General features: G+C 41.0%; 1 protein-coding gene across 1 annotated transcript in view; it reads right to left on the bottom strand.

Annotated features, from left to right (window-relative positions):
- FAR2 (fatty acyl-CoA reductase 2) overlaps positions 1 to 17,756 on the bottom strand; it is a 76,468-nt gene extending 58,712 nt beyond the window's left edge. Inside the window, exon 1 of the mRNA XM_057426235.1 lies at positions 17,532 to 17,756. Coding sequence (XP_057282218.1) covers positions 17,532 to 17,720 — 189 coding nt within the window. The 5' untranslated portion in view covers positions 17,721 to 17,756. The remainder of the gene's footprint in view (positions 1 to 17,531) is intronic.
- Between the last annotated feature and the right edge of the window lie 874 nt (positions 17,757 to 18,630).

Consider the following 18,630-nt stretch of genomic DNA (forward strand, 5'->3'; position numbering starts at 1 on the left):
AGTTCTCTTCCAGAACTGCTAAGGGCTCTCAGACTGATATAATGGCATTCAGGTAAGTGACAAAGAATCTTGCATGGGTAGCTGTGGCCTCAGTGTGCATGTTTTCTAAAAAAAAAACCAAGCAACCCTTTTTTATCATTCACAGACAAAAATTAATAAAAACAGGGTTGGAAGGGACCTCATAAGATTATGTACTGTCCCAGTGAGATTCCAAGCTCCGACACTGTTGAATATGGGGTTCATGTTGCAGCTGTGGTTGGAAAATACAAATGTAGTTAAGATGGTTGATTCATGGAGATTACAGTGCTAGCTGAAATTTCCCTCTAGTGTGAAACACTACTTTGGGTGGTTGTATCCTGTAGTGAAACATGTAAACACAGGAGATAACCAGTTCACAGAGGCTAGGCAGACCCAAAGCATAGCAATTAAAATAGAAATTAAAAGAGGATGAAAAAAGGTATATCTAAACAGGGTCCTACAAGAAATCTGGAGAACTTTTTACAAGGGCATGTAGGGACAGTACAAGGGGGAATCGATTTAAATTGACAGAGGGTAGATTTAGATTAGACATTAGGAAGAAACTTCCCTGTGAGGGTGGTGAGACACTGGCACAGGCTGCCCAGAGAAGTGGTGGCTGCCCCATCCCTGGCAGTGTTCAAGGCCAGGTTGGACAGAGCTTGGAGCGACCTGATCTAATGGCAGGTATCCCTGTCCATGGCAGGGGGTAGGAGGGAGTAGGGAGTAAAGGACTTTGCTTCCTAAAGGGAGACAACCTTTAAGGTCAGCTGGCCAGGTCCTCCTGGACATTCTGTTATTGGGTATGTATTTGTTCAGTATCCATCAGAGTTAGCATAAGATGAGTTAGCACTGTCTATAGAAGATGCTTGATACCGCTGTGAAAACACAATTTTAAGACTTTGTTTCTAACAAGGGACTGCTGTTGAACAATGGAGGTAATTATTCACCTCTACTAAATCTACTGCTTTACTCAAACCTCAAAAGATATTAATGAAGGTAATGGCTGCCTCTTGCTTTGCAAACAACGCTATTACTGTTGAACATTATTCAAAATTTGCCGCGGCATGGGCACCTAGCCAAAGAGAACAGTACAGCAGTCTCTCAGCAAGGTGGACTCTGTAAGGGGTAAGGAGCAGAGGACAGCACACTGCCTGGCAGCACGTTTACTGCCATCACTCAGACACCTCATTTAAAGTGTGACATCTGTCTGGCCATATGTGCGGTGCACACCAGTTGAGACAACTGTCAAATTAGGATATAACCAAACATTCTCCTTCTGAACATCCTTGGCCAGCAGCCGTTCCAGTGTATCAAAGACTCAGGAAAGCTCTTTGGGGAACCCTATGGGGCAGGCATGCTCAGACTGGCTGCCCTCAACTAAGCAGCAGTGGCTGTGAAAGCTGTCTAGCCATAAGTGCTTCAGACAAGCTGCTTTATTTCAGTTCTCCAGACACTGCATGCAAGGGAACAAGCAGGTAGGGGCAAGCTATCAGCTGTGTATGATGAATAGCATTCTCCAGCCTGAACCCAAGATACAAGATGTACACTCATTTCTTCCAACATTCACAAAGACTGCAGTCTCCAGGTTGGGGATAGGAAAGAGTGCAGTTCTACCACCCTATTTAAAGGGTGACCTCTTAAAGTGGGAAAAGTGAGCTGTGGCAGCATAGGTTGGTGAGGAAAGGCAATCAGGAAGCATTGCTGGCCATCACCCAAATGTGGTGATGGCTCACTCTCAGCAGGAACATGCAGTCAGCAGGCCCCGAATCTCAGCAAATTCACGTCTATTTCCACCCACCCTTTCTGCATCTGCAGACAAAGCTTTTACTTACTGTTGACTATGGTTTCTGAGGTTTATGGGAGGGACAGGTGACCTGACAATGCTAGGAGCTGAAGGAGATACGTGAAGAAGGAGCTGAGAAGACAGTGGCTGTAATGTTCTACAGATCTTTACACAGAAAACAGAAGTAAAGCTGGACACAGGATTTGTGTCAGGGTTGACTTGGAAATGTAATGGTGCAGCTAGAATTGCTGATGTTAGACTGATGTTATGATCAAAACCTTCCCTGGAGATTTCTGGGGCTAGTGGAAGGTTGGGAAATGGGTTTGATAGGCCCTGAAGCAGAAAACTCTGCCTGTCGGAAAGAAATAGAAGTTAACAGGGGAAGCGCAGAAAGAATAATAATCTTCCAAGCTGCAAAAGAAAGGGCCAAAAGGAGGAATTTCAGAAGGATGACAAAATGATTTACTGCTTCCATGCCCTATTGAGGCTCAAGGCCTCTGCTGCTAAGAACGGTTACTGTCCTCTCAATGTACTGTGCACATGGAAAACTTTGACAGGGTAGAAGCTACTTACCATTATCTAAAGGCTCAGAAACTCTCCACTGATAAAACTCTGTCAGAATTACACAGGCTCTACACTAACAATTCTGAATTGCAGTAAACTTGATTTATTCTTTATTTCTTTGGTATTCAGTCTACAGTGTACAGAGTCCTGATGCCCTTTGGATGTCAGTACCAAAACTAGTTCATTGACTTTGATCACAGTTTGTATTTCTGCTCATGCTGAAACAGTGACAAGCAAAGTCAGCACTTGGGACTTGCAGCAGACATTTAGTTTTTAAAGGATCAGATATACTGGGTTAAAAATATTAGAATGAGAGTAATAATTACAGAGAACATACCACAATGTACTTTTGGCACATATAAGTCCCCACATACAAGAATTTTTCTCCATTTTGGGTTTTCATGCCTTGGTCTCTTGTGCATCCTTTCTTAGTGTCAATCTGTCAAATGGACTATGTTTAAGGAGCTGCTTTTTTGATGTTTGGAAGACATGCTAAAGCAATATTTTGGCACATATTTATAAAGTGATTAAAATCTCCTATTTATTCCATGCAGATTAAAAAAAAAAAAAAAAGAAAAAAAAAGATGGTCATGTAGTTTGAAAACTTATATTACATGGTAAGGACTAGTACTTTAAATCAGTGGAAAGACAGGAATCAAAACCTGTCCTTTCTTTAACAAACATAGCATGAGCCCTGTGCAGAGAAAATCCCTTTCTTAAAGAAGGTGTATGATAACAACATGCAGCATATGGATGAAATAAGAGGAGGTAAGAGTCAACGCATGTGTACTTAAGCTACCCTCATTCTTTATGAGAGCCTAAGTCCAACTCTACGTTGCCACTGACAGTCCAAGCCTCTGCCCTGCCTTCCCATCTGCTGCTACCAGTGTTTGATGGCCACATCAGGAGCTGAAATGGCACAGGCAGGAGTTATGTTTTTAACAAGAGCAGGAACCATTAAACCTTTGCTGTCTGAATGTCCAGTCAGGGTTCTTTTCCCCATCTTGACTATAACATCCTAATCTGGATGCTGGCATGCTGTTAAGAGACTGTATGCTGAAAGCTTTGCTAATGTTGAGGTAAATTATATCCTGCCTTTCCTCTCATCCACAGATTCAGTCATTTTATCACAGAGCACAATCAAGTGAAGGATACCAAGGGTAAATCCACGCTGACCATTCTCAGTCACCTTCTTCTCCTTCATGTACCCAGAAATGTGCTCCAACAAAACTCACTCCTTGACTTTTCCAGGGACAGAAGTGAAACTGTCTGGTCTCCAGCTGCCTGAATTGCCCCTCTTGCCGTTTCTGACAACGGGAGCAACATTTGCCTTTCTCCAGCCGTAAGTGTCCTCTAGAATCTATAAAGCCTGGAGGCTTCAGAAATAAATGAAATATATAGCTTTTCAAACTCTCTTTGCCCCTGTGGCAAAGATTTTTGCTGCAAAACATACATACTTTTAATAAAGTCAGTTTCATGGAGATCATAGCAAGGACAGTGGCTTGGGAACTGTCCACCTGCAATAGGGATTCAAACATCAGGGAGACAATTTGCCTTCAAGCATAGATACAATACAGTAAGTAACAGATTAGGTTTCCAATAGGCTATTTCCATTATGCAAGCAACCTCCCCAAACAGAAATCTACACGTTAAATTGTTTTTCCCTGCTCCAGCTTCAATGCAAAAATACATTTTGCTTGTCCTTATCCATGTTTTCTTTGTCAAAACACATGGGGGGGGGGGAATTTTTTTTCCCTCCCTGGTAGGAAGATACTGACTGTTCACCATAAACATTTCATTATGTATATGAAATACTCACAGTATTACACACAATTGTAATGCCCAATAATGCCCATCTTGGAGCCAGATTCAGGCTTCTGTTTTGCTGAGCTCTGCAACAATATGAAGGCTTGAAAATAGAGTTTAAGGGTTTGCAGGTACAAATCCACAATAAGAGACCTTATCCCTGAACTGAGCTCTTTAACCCCACTTACAAGACAAGATGGCAACAAAAGGACACAACCAGCTGAGCAGTCAAGAGAGATGAGAAGAAAACAAATACTAATGCAGATCAAGTGTACACACACAGTTAGCTAGTATCAAAGGTTTGTTTGGTTTTTAAACAAGCAACATGCCATTGTTTGCTTTTGTTATTATTATTTGCTATTTATACTGCAGCAGTGCCCAGAAGTCCCATCTGGACACACCAGTCCCTGTCTTTAAATCTTGGTGCAATCAGACATCAACAAGTGAGTGGAATCAGTAATAGCTTATTCTCAGATGTACACTTCCAACAGACTAGGAGAAAAATGATGACCATAGGTTTTTGGTAAATTCTGCCACTCCAGCTGCCTACCTTGTTTCTTGTTATCACAGGTACCATGCATTGTGCATTGCAGGCAAAACATACCTGCCTTGGTCTCAGTCCAGGGACTTCATTTTTCGTTAATTCTCCTTGGTGCATCCTCTGTCCCTCTGCTATTCTCCAATTCTATGTTTTTATAATTCTGTCCTTTTTTAAGCATTGCAGTGTGCTGCCAGAGCAGATTAGTATTGACATCAGATGGTTTCCAAGCTCTGATTTTTCCTTACTGTATATAACACTGAACAAGCTACTCATTCCCCAGCCTCAAGCTTTTGACCCTACCAATTTATTCTCTGGCACATCTGAACTCTTCCAACACCACTGCCCTTCACTTGCTTGTTGGGATAATTTAGAAACTGACAGGCAAACTAGTTACTTAATCCAGGGATTATCACAAAGATTCAGGTATGAGAAGATCATTCTAAATTTTCTCTCTCATCTAAATCACACCTGTAAGTAATGAGCCATACACTTGGCAAAACTCACCCAATTCAGTCTATATCCATGCAAGGCCACATTCTGCTAACTCTTCAGTATCACCCACTTCAACACAACCTCCCTGAGGTTGTTTAGGATAAAACAGACCCAAACTACAGCACAAGACTGATGCACCAGTGAAAGAAGCACCAACCTTCTTGAAATAAAATGCAAAAGCTTGTAAAATATCTGTCATCATAACAGCCAAACCCTTCTTCAGGTACTTCAGCATCACAGCCTCCACCACTACAATCCACATCAGTAACCACAGCAGCTGTAGGTCATACTGTACTTGCTTAGAAATCACCTGCTTGCTGCAGGTTCCCAGTAGATTTGCAGGCATTTTGACTTTATGTGGTAAAGTGACTTCAAGATGCAGGTCCATAAAACATGGGAAATAACATAATTCCATCTCAGAAGTACAGTACAAGCTGTGACAGCCAAGCAGGAACAGAAATGCATGAAACCCCACCAAACCTACATAAGTGTCACCTGGCACGGCATGACACTAGGTGCTGTGATGCAGGAAAACATTCAATCCTAAAAGTACACCTTGGAAGAAGTCCTCTTACAGTTAGGATTTCTAAGGTGAAAACTTATAGTAACTAAACAAATATAGGATCAAAAAATCAGTCTAATGATCATTTTTGACAGTGCATAAAGTATGCCCTGATTTTAAATTTATTTAGCTAGAACAGTAACTCCAGATCAAACATAAGTCTGGTCACAAACAACAGGCTGTGGACAGCCACCTTCAGGGGCAGTGAGTCGTACCTGTTCATAGACTTAACAGGGTTCCTCTCCGCAAAATCAGAGCAACTCACTGAATGTTTGGCTGCAGCCAGTTGCTGTTCACAATCACACCATCATTCACATTTAACTATGAATGGGAGAGTTGCTTCAACAGTTTTTCTTTCAAGAAGCAAACTTAATTTACAACAGTGTAACACTAATAATGCTGCCACTCCCACTCCCTTAAAAGAAAACAAAGGCCTTCCACAAGCCCCCAGAAAATTGCCAAGATTTTCACACTTGGATTCCTTGGCACAGTTCAGACATTTTGATTTGGGTATGCAGTGATGCGATTCAGAACTTCACATTTTTTTTAAAGCATACTCCCTAATGATCTTGGTAGTCCTAATGGGTTTGGTAAATTAAAAGCTATAGACTGGATTTGCTAGGGTAAACTGCAGTCAAAGGTGACCTTCAGCCGAATTTTAAGCTGGCTGGTCATTTTTAGGGTCAATTGTTTGGTACATAATGCAGCAGACAATATCTATATGAACAGCCTTATGAGCGCCTTCTGGCAACCATGGCGTTCTGGTATAGAGGGATGCCTTGCATTTGTTTTCACTCTTCCAGTCACAGCTCAATGCCAGGGGCTGGGAGAAGGATGAAGAGCCAGAGATTTTTCCTTGTGGGCAGGACACTTAGAAGATCAAGTGCTCTGGACCACAGAGCACTTGCATATCAATATGTATCACTTGTGTCACAAGTGGGAGCTCTCTCTTAGAGGTCCTAAGGCTCAAGTATTCCCCCACCATCTCCCTCGTATTTTAACAGTTTTGTTTGTAGAAAGTATTATCCAGCGATCACATCTGAGGGCTGTGATCAGAAGTCAAAACATAAGATTAAAGACGTTGCACCACTATAGAATTTCTTCTTAAATTGCAGTGATTTGTTCACAACAAACTTTATTTCTTTGCAAGGTCTTCTGACATAAAATTTGTTTTAGCATCTATCACTAAGTCATAGTTAGCTGACAATAAAAAAGCACAGGTAAGAAGGACAGGGTTAACAGAAAAGCTTTCTGTAAGAAAAAAAATGGAAGCAGCAGCTGGGGAAAGAACATAATAAAATCAGGAAAGATGAAACATGAGTTAACTTCGTATTTTGTTGAATGACTGAATAGCAAACTCTGCTTTTTGGGTGCTGACTGATAACTCCATTATTGACCCATTTAATAAAAAGATAAGCCTCCATTCTTAACTATGATTTGAAGGCCAAGATGTTCCCAACAAAGGTTGCCTAAGGTTAGGTGTCCTTATTCAGCCCCAATTCAGAGCATAGAACCCAAGGCTGTGTGAGAGCTTTGGTATATGAGCAGCTCCACTGGCATCCTGAGTGGTTCTGAAGTGCAACAGCCCAAAAAAAGAATCATGCGAACTTGCACATGTCAGGAGCCAAGTCACAGGCTCCAGCAAAAAGACAAACATTGTTTAAAAACATGTTTGCTTAAGGCCTTCTTGGTGAACGGGTCACTTGGCAAAATTGTGAACACAAAGCATGCTGTGCAGCTGCCTAAAAGCTCAGCTCTCCTGCGTGCCTGAGCAAAACCAGGATACAGGAGAAACCCGAGGGTTACAAAGGATGCCAACAGGACTTCTCTAATTATGCTGTTCCATGGCCTTCATGCCAGCAAAAGCTGCTGGGAAATAGCTCTAATTTCTGTTACTGATGTAAACTCTCAAGCCTTCAGAGTGGAGCCCTCCAATGCTCTTTGTATTTTTCCTGTCCTCTTTGAAAATGCCATGCTGAACTTTTTACCTTCCCTCTCCCCTGCGCTCCATTTCTTCCATAATTCTTCTTCTAATGCATGCTGTCTCACTTCCTTGACTTTTAGCACTTAGGATATGCAGACAGCAGTGGTGGTGATGCTGAAAGCTTTCTGCTGTCAAGGGAGCTGATATCCAAAAAGGGAAGATCTGCATGGAGAGATCTCTGACTAGCACATAAGTGAATTTTGTGCATTAGAGAATCTAAATTTTCCCTTTACTCACTTGCAAAAAATCTAATATTAGGATACTCTTTTCATTTCCAGCTTGGTCCACAAGCTCAAGTTCAGATGCAATCACATGGGCAAAAGTGGAGAAGAGTCAGCAGTATCAAAACCACATTGCTTCTTGGTTTTGGTAGTTTCCAAACCCAGAAACTGTCTAGTTTGCGTATCCTCCAAGGCTTTTAGGTTGGAGTCAGAACATATTTGTTTCCCAGGTACTGAAGAGTGATTAATGGCATTTGCATTCCTGTATGAAGCACTTCTTACTACATTTAAATTGCTGTCATCTGAAGTTGAAATCTTGGCAGTGAAATCAAACTCACACACACTTTCTTTTCTATTAGAAACAAAATTATCCAAAGCCAAAAGAAAATCCAACACAATGACATATAATTGAAAGCACAACTGTAAATAAGTTATTTGAGCCCATCACCTCTTTGAAACACACAGTTCACAAGATCATAGAATCACAAAATAGTTTTGGTTGGAAGGAACCTTCAAAGGTCATCTAATCCAATCCCCCTGCAACGAGCAGGGACATCTTCAACTAGATCAGGTTGCTCAGATCCACATCCAGACTGGCCCTGAACATCTCGAGGGATGGAGCATCCACCACCTCTCTGGGCAACCTGTGCCAGTGTTTTACCTTCCTCACTTTAAAGAATTTCTTCCTCACATCCAGCCTGAATCTCCCCTCTTTTAGTTTAAAATTATCACCCCTTGTCCTTCTGCAACAGGCCCTACTAAAAAGTCTCTCCCCAATACTCAACCAAAGCTAAATCAAGATACCAAGGGAAATTCGACTGATTTCAGGAATGGGGCCCTTGGCTGCAAACCAGAAAGCACACAGGCATAAATGCAAATTCAAGCACTGTTATGAAGATCTCTGAAAGCTGTGACTCAACTGTAGCCTTAGTTTGCTAAATCCCTGATGCGATTCCCTCCTTCTTCTGTAAGACACCCTTGCACATTAAAGAAAAAATACTGTGAAACAGATACAGGCCAAAAGTGTCTCAAAATATCACTGCTTATGGAGAACGGAACATGCATTTTGTTTTAGATACAGCAGCAAAAGCAGCCTGACTGCAGCTTCTAGCCTGTTACTGACAAGAGAAAAATCTTACTTTTGAGGCTTTTTAAAATTATATAATTCTAACCGTACTGCCTGTTCATTTGCTCCAAAGGCTAAACCTCTGTCAGTTACCAGCTGGCAGAATTCTCCACTGCAGACACCTTCATCAACATACGAATCCACCATTAAATGAAACAAAAACGGTTAGCTTGGAACAGAGTACCTTTATGCATATATGCGCATGCAACTGGACTGAAGAGCAGAGTCTTGTGCTTACTACATGAGAAGCTTGCCCATAACGTTCCTTGGATAAACAGAGGTCCCTGACCATCAGAGTTCTCAAAGAACTGCATAAAATTATCCATTATATCTTTATAAATCTAACAGAATACTTGAATATTTAAACTTGTGCATTAAGTCTCTGGTTAGACATCAAATGTGAAACTGAGAAACTGTGCCTTCTTTTCAGCTTTTCTGGTTTTTTTTTAACTATTGCATTAGCAACATGTGCATTAGTGTACAGCTGGCTGGAGGGATGTTTTTGGAATGTTTATATGTAAGGCTCTGTATTCTCCCCTGGAAGTGTTGCTGTTTAAATCACAATCTACTTAACATGTTTAAATCATGATCTACTTAACATCATTAAGTGCTTTTAAGTAAAAACCCCAGCCAATTAAAAAACCCTTTTGAAATCTGCTGATTTATTGTGGTTCCAGTCTAGGCTGAGGAAAAGTCATATGAAACCAAGAAGTAAAGACAAAAATGAAGGCCAGCCTTGACATACCATTCTGTAGGAGCTGGGTATTTATGCAGTGACATGATAGACAGAAACCAGTAACTACCTTGGCTCTCGCAGCCAAGGGACTGGCACATAGAGGGCTGAGCTCCAGAAAGAGATTGTGCCAGACCCTTTGCACAAGACGTATTTTCTGTGCATGCACCTAGCAAAGATCACAGGCACCCTGTGATAAGAGGCTGGTAAGAGAGATGGAGCTCCCACATAGCAGGTCTACAAAGCAGCACCTTGCTGAGATGGCAGCTGCTGCCAGGCAGGTGGCCTCTGGTCAGACAGTGATGGTGGGCCACCATGTTTCATGCTGGGTTTGTCTTGCAAGTGCCCGAGTACCTGGATAGCTATCAGCATTACGGTCATTCTGGTGGTCTCAGTGGATGTGCCACATCAACACCTCAACACCTGTAACAGCTGTTTTGAGTGAAAGATGAGGAAACTGATGAATCATGTTTTGAAACCAAAATGTTTTAACTCACAAGTGAAAGACAAACACCCTTGAAAAGAACCATGAAGCATTTTTGCTTTCAAGAAGTTACTCATTTGAGAGTAATTCACCTTTGCTTCTACAGTTTCATTTACAACTGTGTCCTTGTTTTTCATTTAGTATTTTTTGTCAACTAAACAATCCTAATTTCATGGTGATTTACTGTGTACCCATTGCAAGTAACGTATAACTGGAGTAAACTGAAAACTGCAGCCCATTTAAAAATAAAACAGAAATCAAAGTTGACTTTAGTATGGCAAGTATCACCAGGAGCTGAAGTACCAAGGAGAGTTTGCAAAGCTGGAGTACTAAGCTGTGAACTCTCCTTAGCAGTGACAAAACTTGAGGTTTGCATTCTGTATCACCTAGCAGAGCTTGGGACCAGCAGACAAAACAGCAGACCCCAAGGCTCATCTATATTTCAGCAGGACCACTTGTTGTAATAAAAGACAATGCATCACACAATTAGGTCCATAATTCTTCCTAGAGCTTCCAGGTACATTGAGTTCTGCTTTTAAGGGATGACATCAATAGGAACCATTCTGATGACACAGGAGAACTGCATCTGTAAGTGAACAGAGGCTGATTCTTCAGGGAGACATTCAAGCAGGCGTACAAAGAGAAGCCATGTAATAAGGGACCCAACTTCTTCAAGTGGGAAGTGCTTTTCTGAAGAGTTTAGAGCACAAGTCTTACAAGGAACAGCTGGGGGAACTGAGGTCATGCAGTCTGGAAAAGAGAAGGCTCAGGGGGCACCTTATCGCTCTCTATAATTACCTGAAAGGAAGTTACAGCCCTCATTTTTTTAATGAATCTGGAGAGAAAATGTGGGCAACAGGATGGTAATGCATCCACCATTATGTCATAAACTTATCCCCTTACTCTGCTGTTCCTGACCCACTTCTCCCTCTCTCTGACATCCTTGAACTTAGCTCTCCTTTGGGATATCCTGATGTTCATTATAACTTCTCATAGCCAAAACTTAGCTCTCCTTTGGGATATCCTGATGTTCATTATAACTTCTCATAGCCAAAACGTAAATCCTTTCTTTCGCAATATCACCAATGCATTATTTAACTGCTTCTTCTCTCTGTCCCTGGTTGTCTAATTTGCATCACAATCCTATCGTCCACATTTTCTCTCCAGATTCATTAAAAAAATGAGGTTTCATCTTTTGAGAATAGTGTATAGATACCTCCCCACATTTTTTTCATGCCTGATTTTGTATCTACATAGAACCTTACAGAACAAGTTTGTCACCCTAAAAATAGGATTATGGACAATATGCAAGCATTTTTAAACTGACTGTTGATCTGAGGTGCTCCGCATTTAACATTTCTAAATTAAAGTATCCCAAAGTATCCCAAAGGGAATCAATCTGCAAAAGGGCACTAAGATGAATCAGACTCAACAGACACATTGGAAATGTTAGGCACATAATATGTTTTGTACAGGAAAGTATAGTTACTATTCTTTCTAATACTGTCATTAATCACATATAAGTGTAACATACATACAGCAAAGCAGATTTAGGGTTGTTCTAAATCCGTAACACTGAATGCATTCCTGATCTATTTATGCAGTACATGGAGAAATTATGAATTACTATGCAGCATCCATGTATCCTAAGTAGCGACAGAAACTACATTATGGTTATGAAACAGTGCAATGAGCCTATTTTCTCTGGGAATTGCCCCAGTCACACAAAGACATTGCTTCTTCCTCAGCAGATCGTGGCCTGAATTTATCTGACTGATGCAATGGAGGACATGATTTCAACCACCACGTTTCTTTCTCCCTTCCTCTTATCATGTTTTTTTTCTTTGACATCTGAATATGCATTAAAAAATAAACAAGCAAAAAGTACCCCAAACCCATTCCATTTCTACGTAGCTACACTTCCAGCACTTCTGCAGAATGCAGTCTGTGCTGACAGCTCTGCAAGTGCAAAGGAGAAAGGAGGCACAGGAAACCAAGTTCTGCTGGTGCTAATTAACAGCACTTCTCAGCTTCTCCATTAGCCTCCTGGTAGGCATGGCTTTGCATGCAGAACAGATGAAAGAGTATGTAGGGCTGCCAGATCTCCAACTCAGCTGAAAGCTGACGGGTAAGAGTCTACTCCCTGAGTCATGACACAGGTCGGATATCCATCAAATAAGGGGGAGCTGTCACCATAAGTGGCTGCAGCTTTGGTGCAGCACCCAGAAAAGGCAACACCATTGCCTTTGCTTGTTCCAGATGCCCATGTTCCAGCAGAGCCTAAAGCTACGGAGCAGTAGCATAACTGCAGTCATTCAACAGCAGAAAGTGACACCAAGGACATTTGACTGAGTCTTGAGCTCAGGAGTAATGGTCATTTCATTTTTGTCCAGTGTGAAAGGTTACCTTACTAGAAGCACCAGCTGTCTTGCTGGCCCTTCCTTGTGCTGTAGAAAGTAGGCTATTTGCTAGCACGTAAAGTAAAACCTTACCAGCCTTCTTCAAACAGAAGCACAAATTGGAGAAGAGAAAAAAAACAAAATGGAACAAGGCAACAGATGGTGTTAACTCAGGAAAGAGGAACAGAATGGTTACAGACCCTTGCCTGCTTTCATGTAAGTTATGTTACTGCCCTTAAGACTTAGTTCCTCTCTACCACGTACTTGACGAATCATGGGGTCAAGTAATAAACAAGTTTCTGTTAAAATGACAGATTTGTTCCTTTGGTCCACAAATATTGGATTTGTTTCTGATAATCTACTCACAACAGTGAGGCAAATCTAAATAAGTAATAAACCAGAAAACATCTTCAGCTGTTTCACTCCAATTAGCAGTTTCCAGACCTCTTACTGAGCAAGTTGGATCCAGTTCCATCAAATGAAAAAGCTTATTACTCTGATCCAGATACTGATCCATGCACCACTGCAGCAATTGCAGCAGATTTAGGGGTTGCTGTTCCAGAGGGAGTGACGCTGTACCGCACTGGTTTGGTGGGGAGAAACCTTACTGCTTATGGTGACGAACAAGACACATGAGCAAGGGTGTGGAGAAAGGGATAGTCAAGGGAGGTGGTTTCAAAAAAGCAAAATCGGGCTTGCCCGCATATTTGCTGATAAGCATAGCACACTTGACAAGGATATACTAAAAAGGCAAAGGTATCTGATTTAACACTGGGCTTATGCTGTTCTCAGTGGTCAGTCCCATCATAATGTGTAGTTCCAGAAAAATCTTTGCATGGAAGAGAAGGTCTATCTGTACCCATCCACTGGAACTGTTAAGAGTTAACCATAAGGGTTAATTGTGGTTGGAAGATACGAAAAAGCAGTAGCATTTTACAGCATTTCTAGTCTCACCAAGCAGTATCTGCTCCCCATTTTCAGCACTCCCATAGCCTCCCCATTTTCTCTCTGAACGATCAGAGATTAACAAGTGTCTTTTCCACTCCCCACTTTGACTGATCTAACTAGGAACACTGAACAAACAGATCTAAGAAAGAGCGTGGCAGCAGCAAGCAACCTTGGTTCACTGCATGCAGGGCATGGAAAATGCTCTGCTCTCCCAGGGACAATATGAAAGCTACAACCAGTGACTCAGCATTAGCCCAGTAACACCTCTCCAGGGAATCTGAGACAACCCCTCCAAGCATTCCTGCCTATTTTCTGCGCACAAAGGGATCAGACAACAAAAAATACTCCTTGTAACAATTCCCTGTCTCTAACAAATATACTGCTTCCATCAACTAATGACTGAACAGTGCTGTCAAGCTTTGCCCTGTGATGCACATCTATGGACACATCCAGGGTGAAGCCAATACTGAAAATTGTGTTTTTTTGTCTACCAGCTGTGCTCTGTGCCATGCAGACACAGCATTCATTAAGCACTGGGTAATAGCTTGACTCCCTTAGGGACTTGCTGCTGGAAAATAGAACATCTCCTTTCATAAGTAGGCAAGGTCACGATGCACCACGCATTCCTCAGTGCACATGTTCATTTTGGAGTCGATGGTGAGATAATTGAGTATCTGTTCATTATACATTTCATATTAACACAATAAGGTATCTTCATGTAAGACTAATTTTATAAGATCTGAGGAAAACCAGCATTATATTACATTTCAATGCCATCTGTTCAACTACTCCAAAAGCAGTGGAAGAATTCTGATTTATGTCCAAATTATTTTTTGTATTTTACTCTTCATGTTGGATGCAGAATTTGAAAAATTCCATGTACTAAACATCTGAAAAGCACAACTTAAGGTATTTTTCCCTTTACACCACATCACCCTTTTGTAACTTACAGGTGCTTTTTTATTTAACAGGAGTCATCTTCCAGCACATTCACATGTACACGCTGTGAACAAGGCTGCTCATAAATGCAATACCTCAACGTTTAAAGCCCTGTAGATATAAACCCCCGTATACAGAGATGTATGAAGAGAGATCAAAAATGACAGGCAATTTCTTTCAACATGTTAAGTACTACCAAAAATCAGGAGTCCTGAGAACAGCTTACCTAAAGAACCTAAGCATTATGCAGTGCAACTTAGTCTGGTCAATCTACTGCTTTCATTTTTTTTTAATCCCAAATACTATTTTTATCTGTTTGTTTAGGAATTTGGAAGCTGGCAACCTGTTTTTCTTTACTGCTCTGGTTCTTGGAATACTCTTTTTCTGGGTGTGAAAATGAGAAATTCCAGAGTGTAATACTGGGTCAAAGCATAATGGAAAAGAAGAAAGAGTTACTTTCAAGATGCATGTGTAATCAGTCAGTAGAGATTACATATGATAGAATACAAAAGTAAAAATACAGTATGTTCTCCTAAAACCGGATACAAATACTGTATTGCATTAAATCCAACAGCTCATGGGGGAAAAGAATAATTATGCAGGAGAGGTGAGAAATTATATAGGTACACATGAAGAAAAGAAGGGATTTTATTCTGAGTATTCCTGTGCTTACTCAAATATATATATTCTTAATCAGAGATCAGGAATATCAGAAGCAAATATTTCCTTAAGGCTTGAAATAACCTTTTGCTGCATTTTATTTGTTATATAGCTCAGGGATTTCTCAAACTGAAGCACGCAAACCCAACTGTAAATCAAAGCGTAGTCTCCGGATTGTGAATGACTGATTGTGTGGTTTAAAGACATACAGTGAACTTAATTGGAAACAATCCGCAAAAACATTAAGCGTAATGCTCCTTTTCCTTTTCACCTGCCATGAAATTACAGCTACTGGAATTAACAGTTTCACATCTAGCAAAAATACAAAGGCTGTCAACATTTTCACATGGAAATAACCCTTGAAGAGTTGGGGTTTTGCCTTATGGAAGTATTTTCTGCTTCATTTTAAAAAGATCAGTCAAAAAAACACCTTCTTCCTTGAGGTGACTGGAATGAGTTGTGAGCATTTTCTCTTTCCAAGGCTGCAGCAACCTAACTTAAAAGAGACTGGCCACTTTCTTATGTTCACCCGAAACACATTGAAGCAGGCTGTCAAAGGTTCAAGGAGAGGTTTCAAGTCATATTTGCTGTTGGCATGTTTAAAACTGCTGACACATGCTAGGGAAAAAAGGGTGCGCCAGTAGAGCTGCAACAACAAAACAGCTACTAGGGAACCTCACCTAGAGCTAACAGCAGCACTAAGCTGGGCTGGCCAACTTAAGAGATAAGCCAGCAATATGCAAACAAAGCTTATTGAAGTCCTAAAATGTAGTTAGGTTTGTAATTTTCTTAGTGGTTAAAAAAAGGGGGGGGGGGGGGGGCAAAAAAACATGCAAACACATCACATTTGGGATTTTGTTCTTTGATGATGAAAACCATTACCCGGAGTCTTCAGTGATGAAAGCTGCAAAAACAGCTGAAAAATGTTCACTGAAAGGAAAAGTAATGAAAAACAGTGCATTTGACAGACTTGCAAAAAGCAACCAATGTGATGGTTTCCTTTTATATCACTAACAAATTTTCCTGAACATGAAAATAACCTGCTCTTCTGTTGAAAACACCCAGAAAAAAAAAAAAACAAACACAAAATCAAACTGTTGCTGGACATACTTCAGATTTTTTAGTTTGATGCCTCAGAACATTAGGAGGAAAAATGCATGCCTTCTCCCAGACCTACTTGTCTCTAAGTTATCTATAAACCTATTTTACTCCAGTAGAAGTAAGAGAAGTACCTTCCCAGTCAAGGCTTGTTCAAAGTTTTAGATCAATACTCTAAAAATATATTGACATTTCTCAGATTAATTCCAAGTAATTCCTTGCCTACTAGGGCCAGATCTGTCCTGTCCCCTCATTTCACATCAGCTATATACAATTTCACACTAGCAGTAAGCATTAGCTCGAACTCTGGAACTTGTCATAACTTGAGGTGTCTAAGCAAGTGCATGACCTCACCGGTGTCCTAAGCTCCCGAGGGCCCTGAGATCCTCCGGCCAAGTTCACTCTAGATAACTTGTCTGGCAGTTTCTCCTTACAAATCTTTACATTAAATACAACAAAGGGTTTTGACACCAGAGATATGGATTTCCTCACCAGGGCGGCAACCTAAAAGCTCAATAGAAACAAGGCACATGGGTGGAGGTAGTACAGGTCTGTTCTTCGACTCACAGGTCTGTCTTAGCCTTTGTGTTCTGCTGTGAGAAGCTTTGGAAAACACCCTTTTCAAATGCAGCAGTATCTTACCACTTCTTAAGTAAGGTTAAACTGGAGCTGACACCAACATCAGAAGATGGCAGATGCCCTACTATACTGCAGCAGCGCACAGCCTAATATACACTGCCACTAGGCTTTGTCTTATGAAACTAATTTAATGCCCCAGTAAGGGCAAGGAGTAGGGTATGATGGGCTCAGCTTTATTTTTGGACACTAATGTTCCAAAATTAACTTTTGAATGGGGGGGGAAGGAAAAGAGTCCATGAAAGCAAAATGCTGCTCTTGTGACAAAAAGGAATTTTCCTAAGTGAATGTGCTTTTGAAAAAAATAATTCTCAACAAACAGCAATGCAAAAAAGAAGACAAACTTACATCACTGCAGCATAAAATGCTGCATCACCTACCAAAAGTAGATGGATCCAGGTTCATTCATGTACTTTTGTTTTACACAGAACAAAAATATACAACAGCTACAGCAGAACTGATTATAAAAGAAGTCCTTTGCTTCAGCCAGCTCGATGGATTTCATCTTAGACTCCAGAATACGTAATAGAAACTTACCTTGCATTTCAACATGTTGGCCACTCTCTCTTGCATTGATTGTCCAGCCTTTGGTCTGACAAGTATATAAACCGCTTTCACGTCAGGGCTGGAGCGCAGAAGCTTTTCCATCAGTACTTTGCCCATGAACCCTGTAGCTCCTGTGATAAGAACGTTCTTTCCATTGTAATAAGCTGAGACTGAAGACATGGTGCTGATTTGTTCTGTCCTTCCTTTAACTTCCTGCACAAGGTACCTGGAAAGGTGCAGAAATAAAGCTTTAAGGGCGTCTGAGTTAAGACATCTATCAGTCATTAGGGAGCTATGTCTGAGCTAACCTTTCGTCGTCAGCTGTGGCAGCTCACATTAGTTCAGTCAGTTGCAATTTTAAAGATAATTTTTTAAGAAAAACCTACAAAAATTAAACAAGTTAATCTGAGTAGCTTAAAAAAAAAATAATCAGGCTCAGCTTTATCCTCCATATTATACTATAGCTGCAGCCAGCAGTCACAATTTGGAACACAGCTTGTGCTGTCAAAGGCTGCTAGCAGTAGATGCTCACTGCAGTGCTGAACAGCATTTCTCCTACACTGTGAACTGGCACTCATAAAGATATGCAGCTCTCCATACAACATAAAGAACAGATCTCACAAACACTGCAGGTGCAAATGCTCTGTTTTTCCCTTTAATTCCACTGTGCCAAGATGCTGCATTTCTGGTCAGCCACCACTCAGCAATGTGCTCACTCTTTTCCTGCTGTTTTAGCTTGGAATAAAACCACGAAGAAAGCTCTTCTTCACAGAGGATATAGTGCAATGACATTGCTCTGCAAGACTGCCATGCCATGCTCCTGTGTGTAGGTCATTACCTATTATTGGCTGTTAAGGCAAAAATTCATTCCTCTTAACTCTAAGGAGTATAGATGTCATATGCATTCTCTGGAGAGCTTAGGCTGTCTGAACAGCCCTTTGGAGATCCACTGACTATATAAGGGGGCTGACTAGACAAGGCTCCCACATGAAGTGTCCCAGTTAAGTATTTTAATTAGATACAATGGTTTTCAGCCTACATGTCCCCAGCCATCCCAATCCAAACTCTTAAGCTGATTAAATGACAAGCA

This window comes from Pezoporus wallicus, unplaced genomic scaffold, assembly GCF_028554395.1.
Source record: "Pezoporus wallicus isolate ANWC-B61680 ecotype Strahan unplaced genomic scaffold, APGP_CSIRO_Pwel_v1 scaffold_3294, whole genome shotgun sequence".
Taxonomy (NCBI): Eukaryota; Metazoa; Chordata; class Aves; order Psittaciformes; family Psittacidae; genus Pezoporus; species Pezoporus wallicus.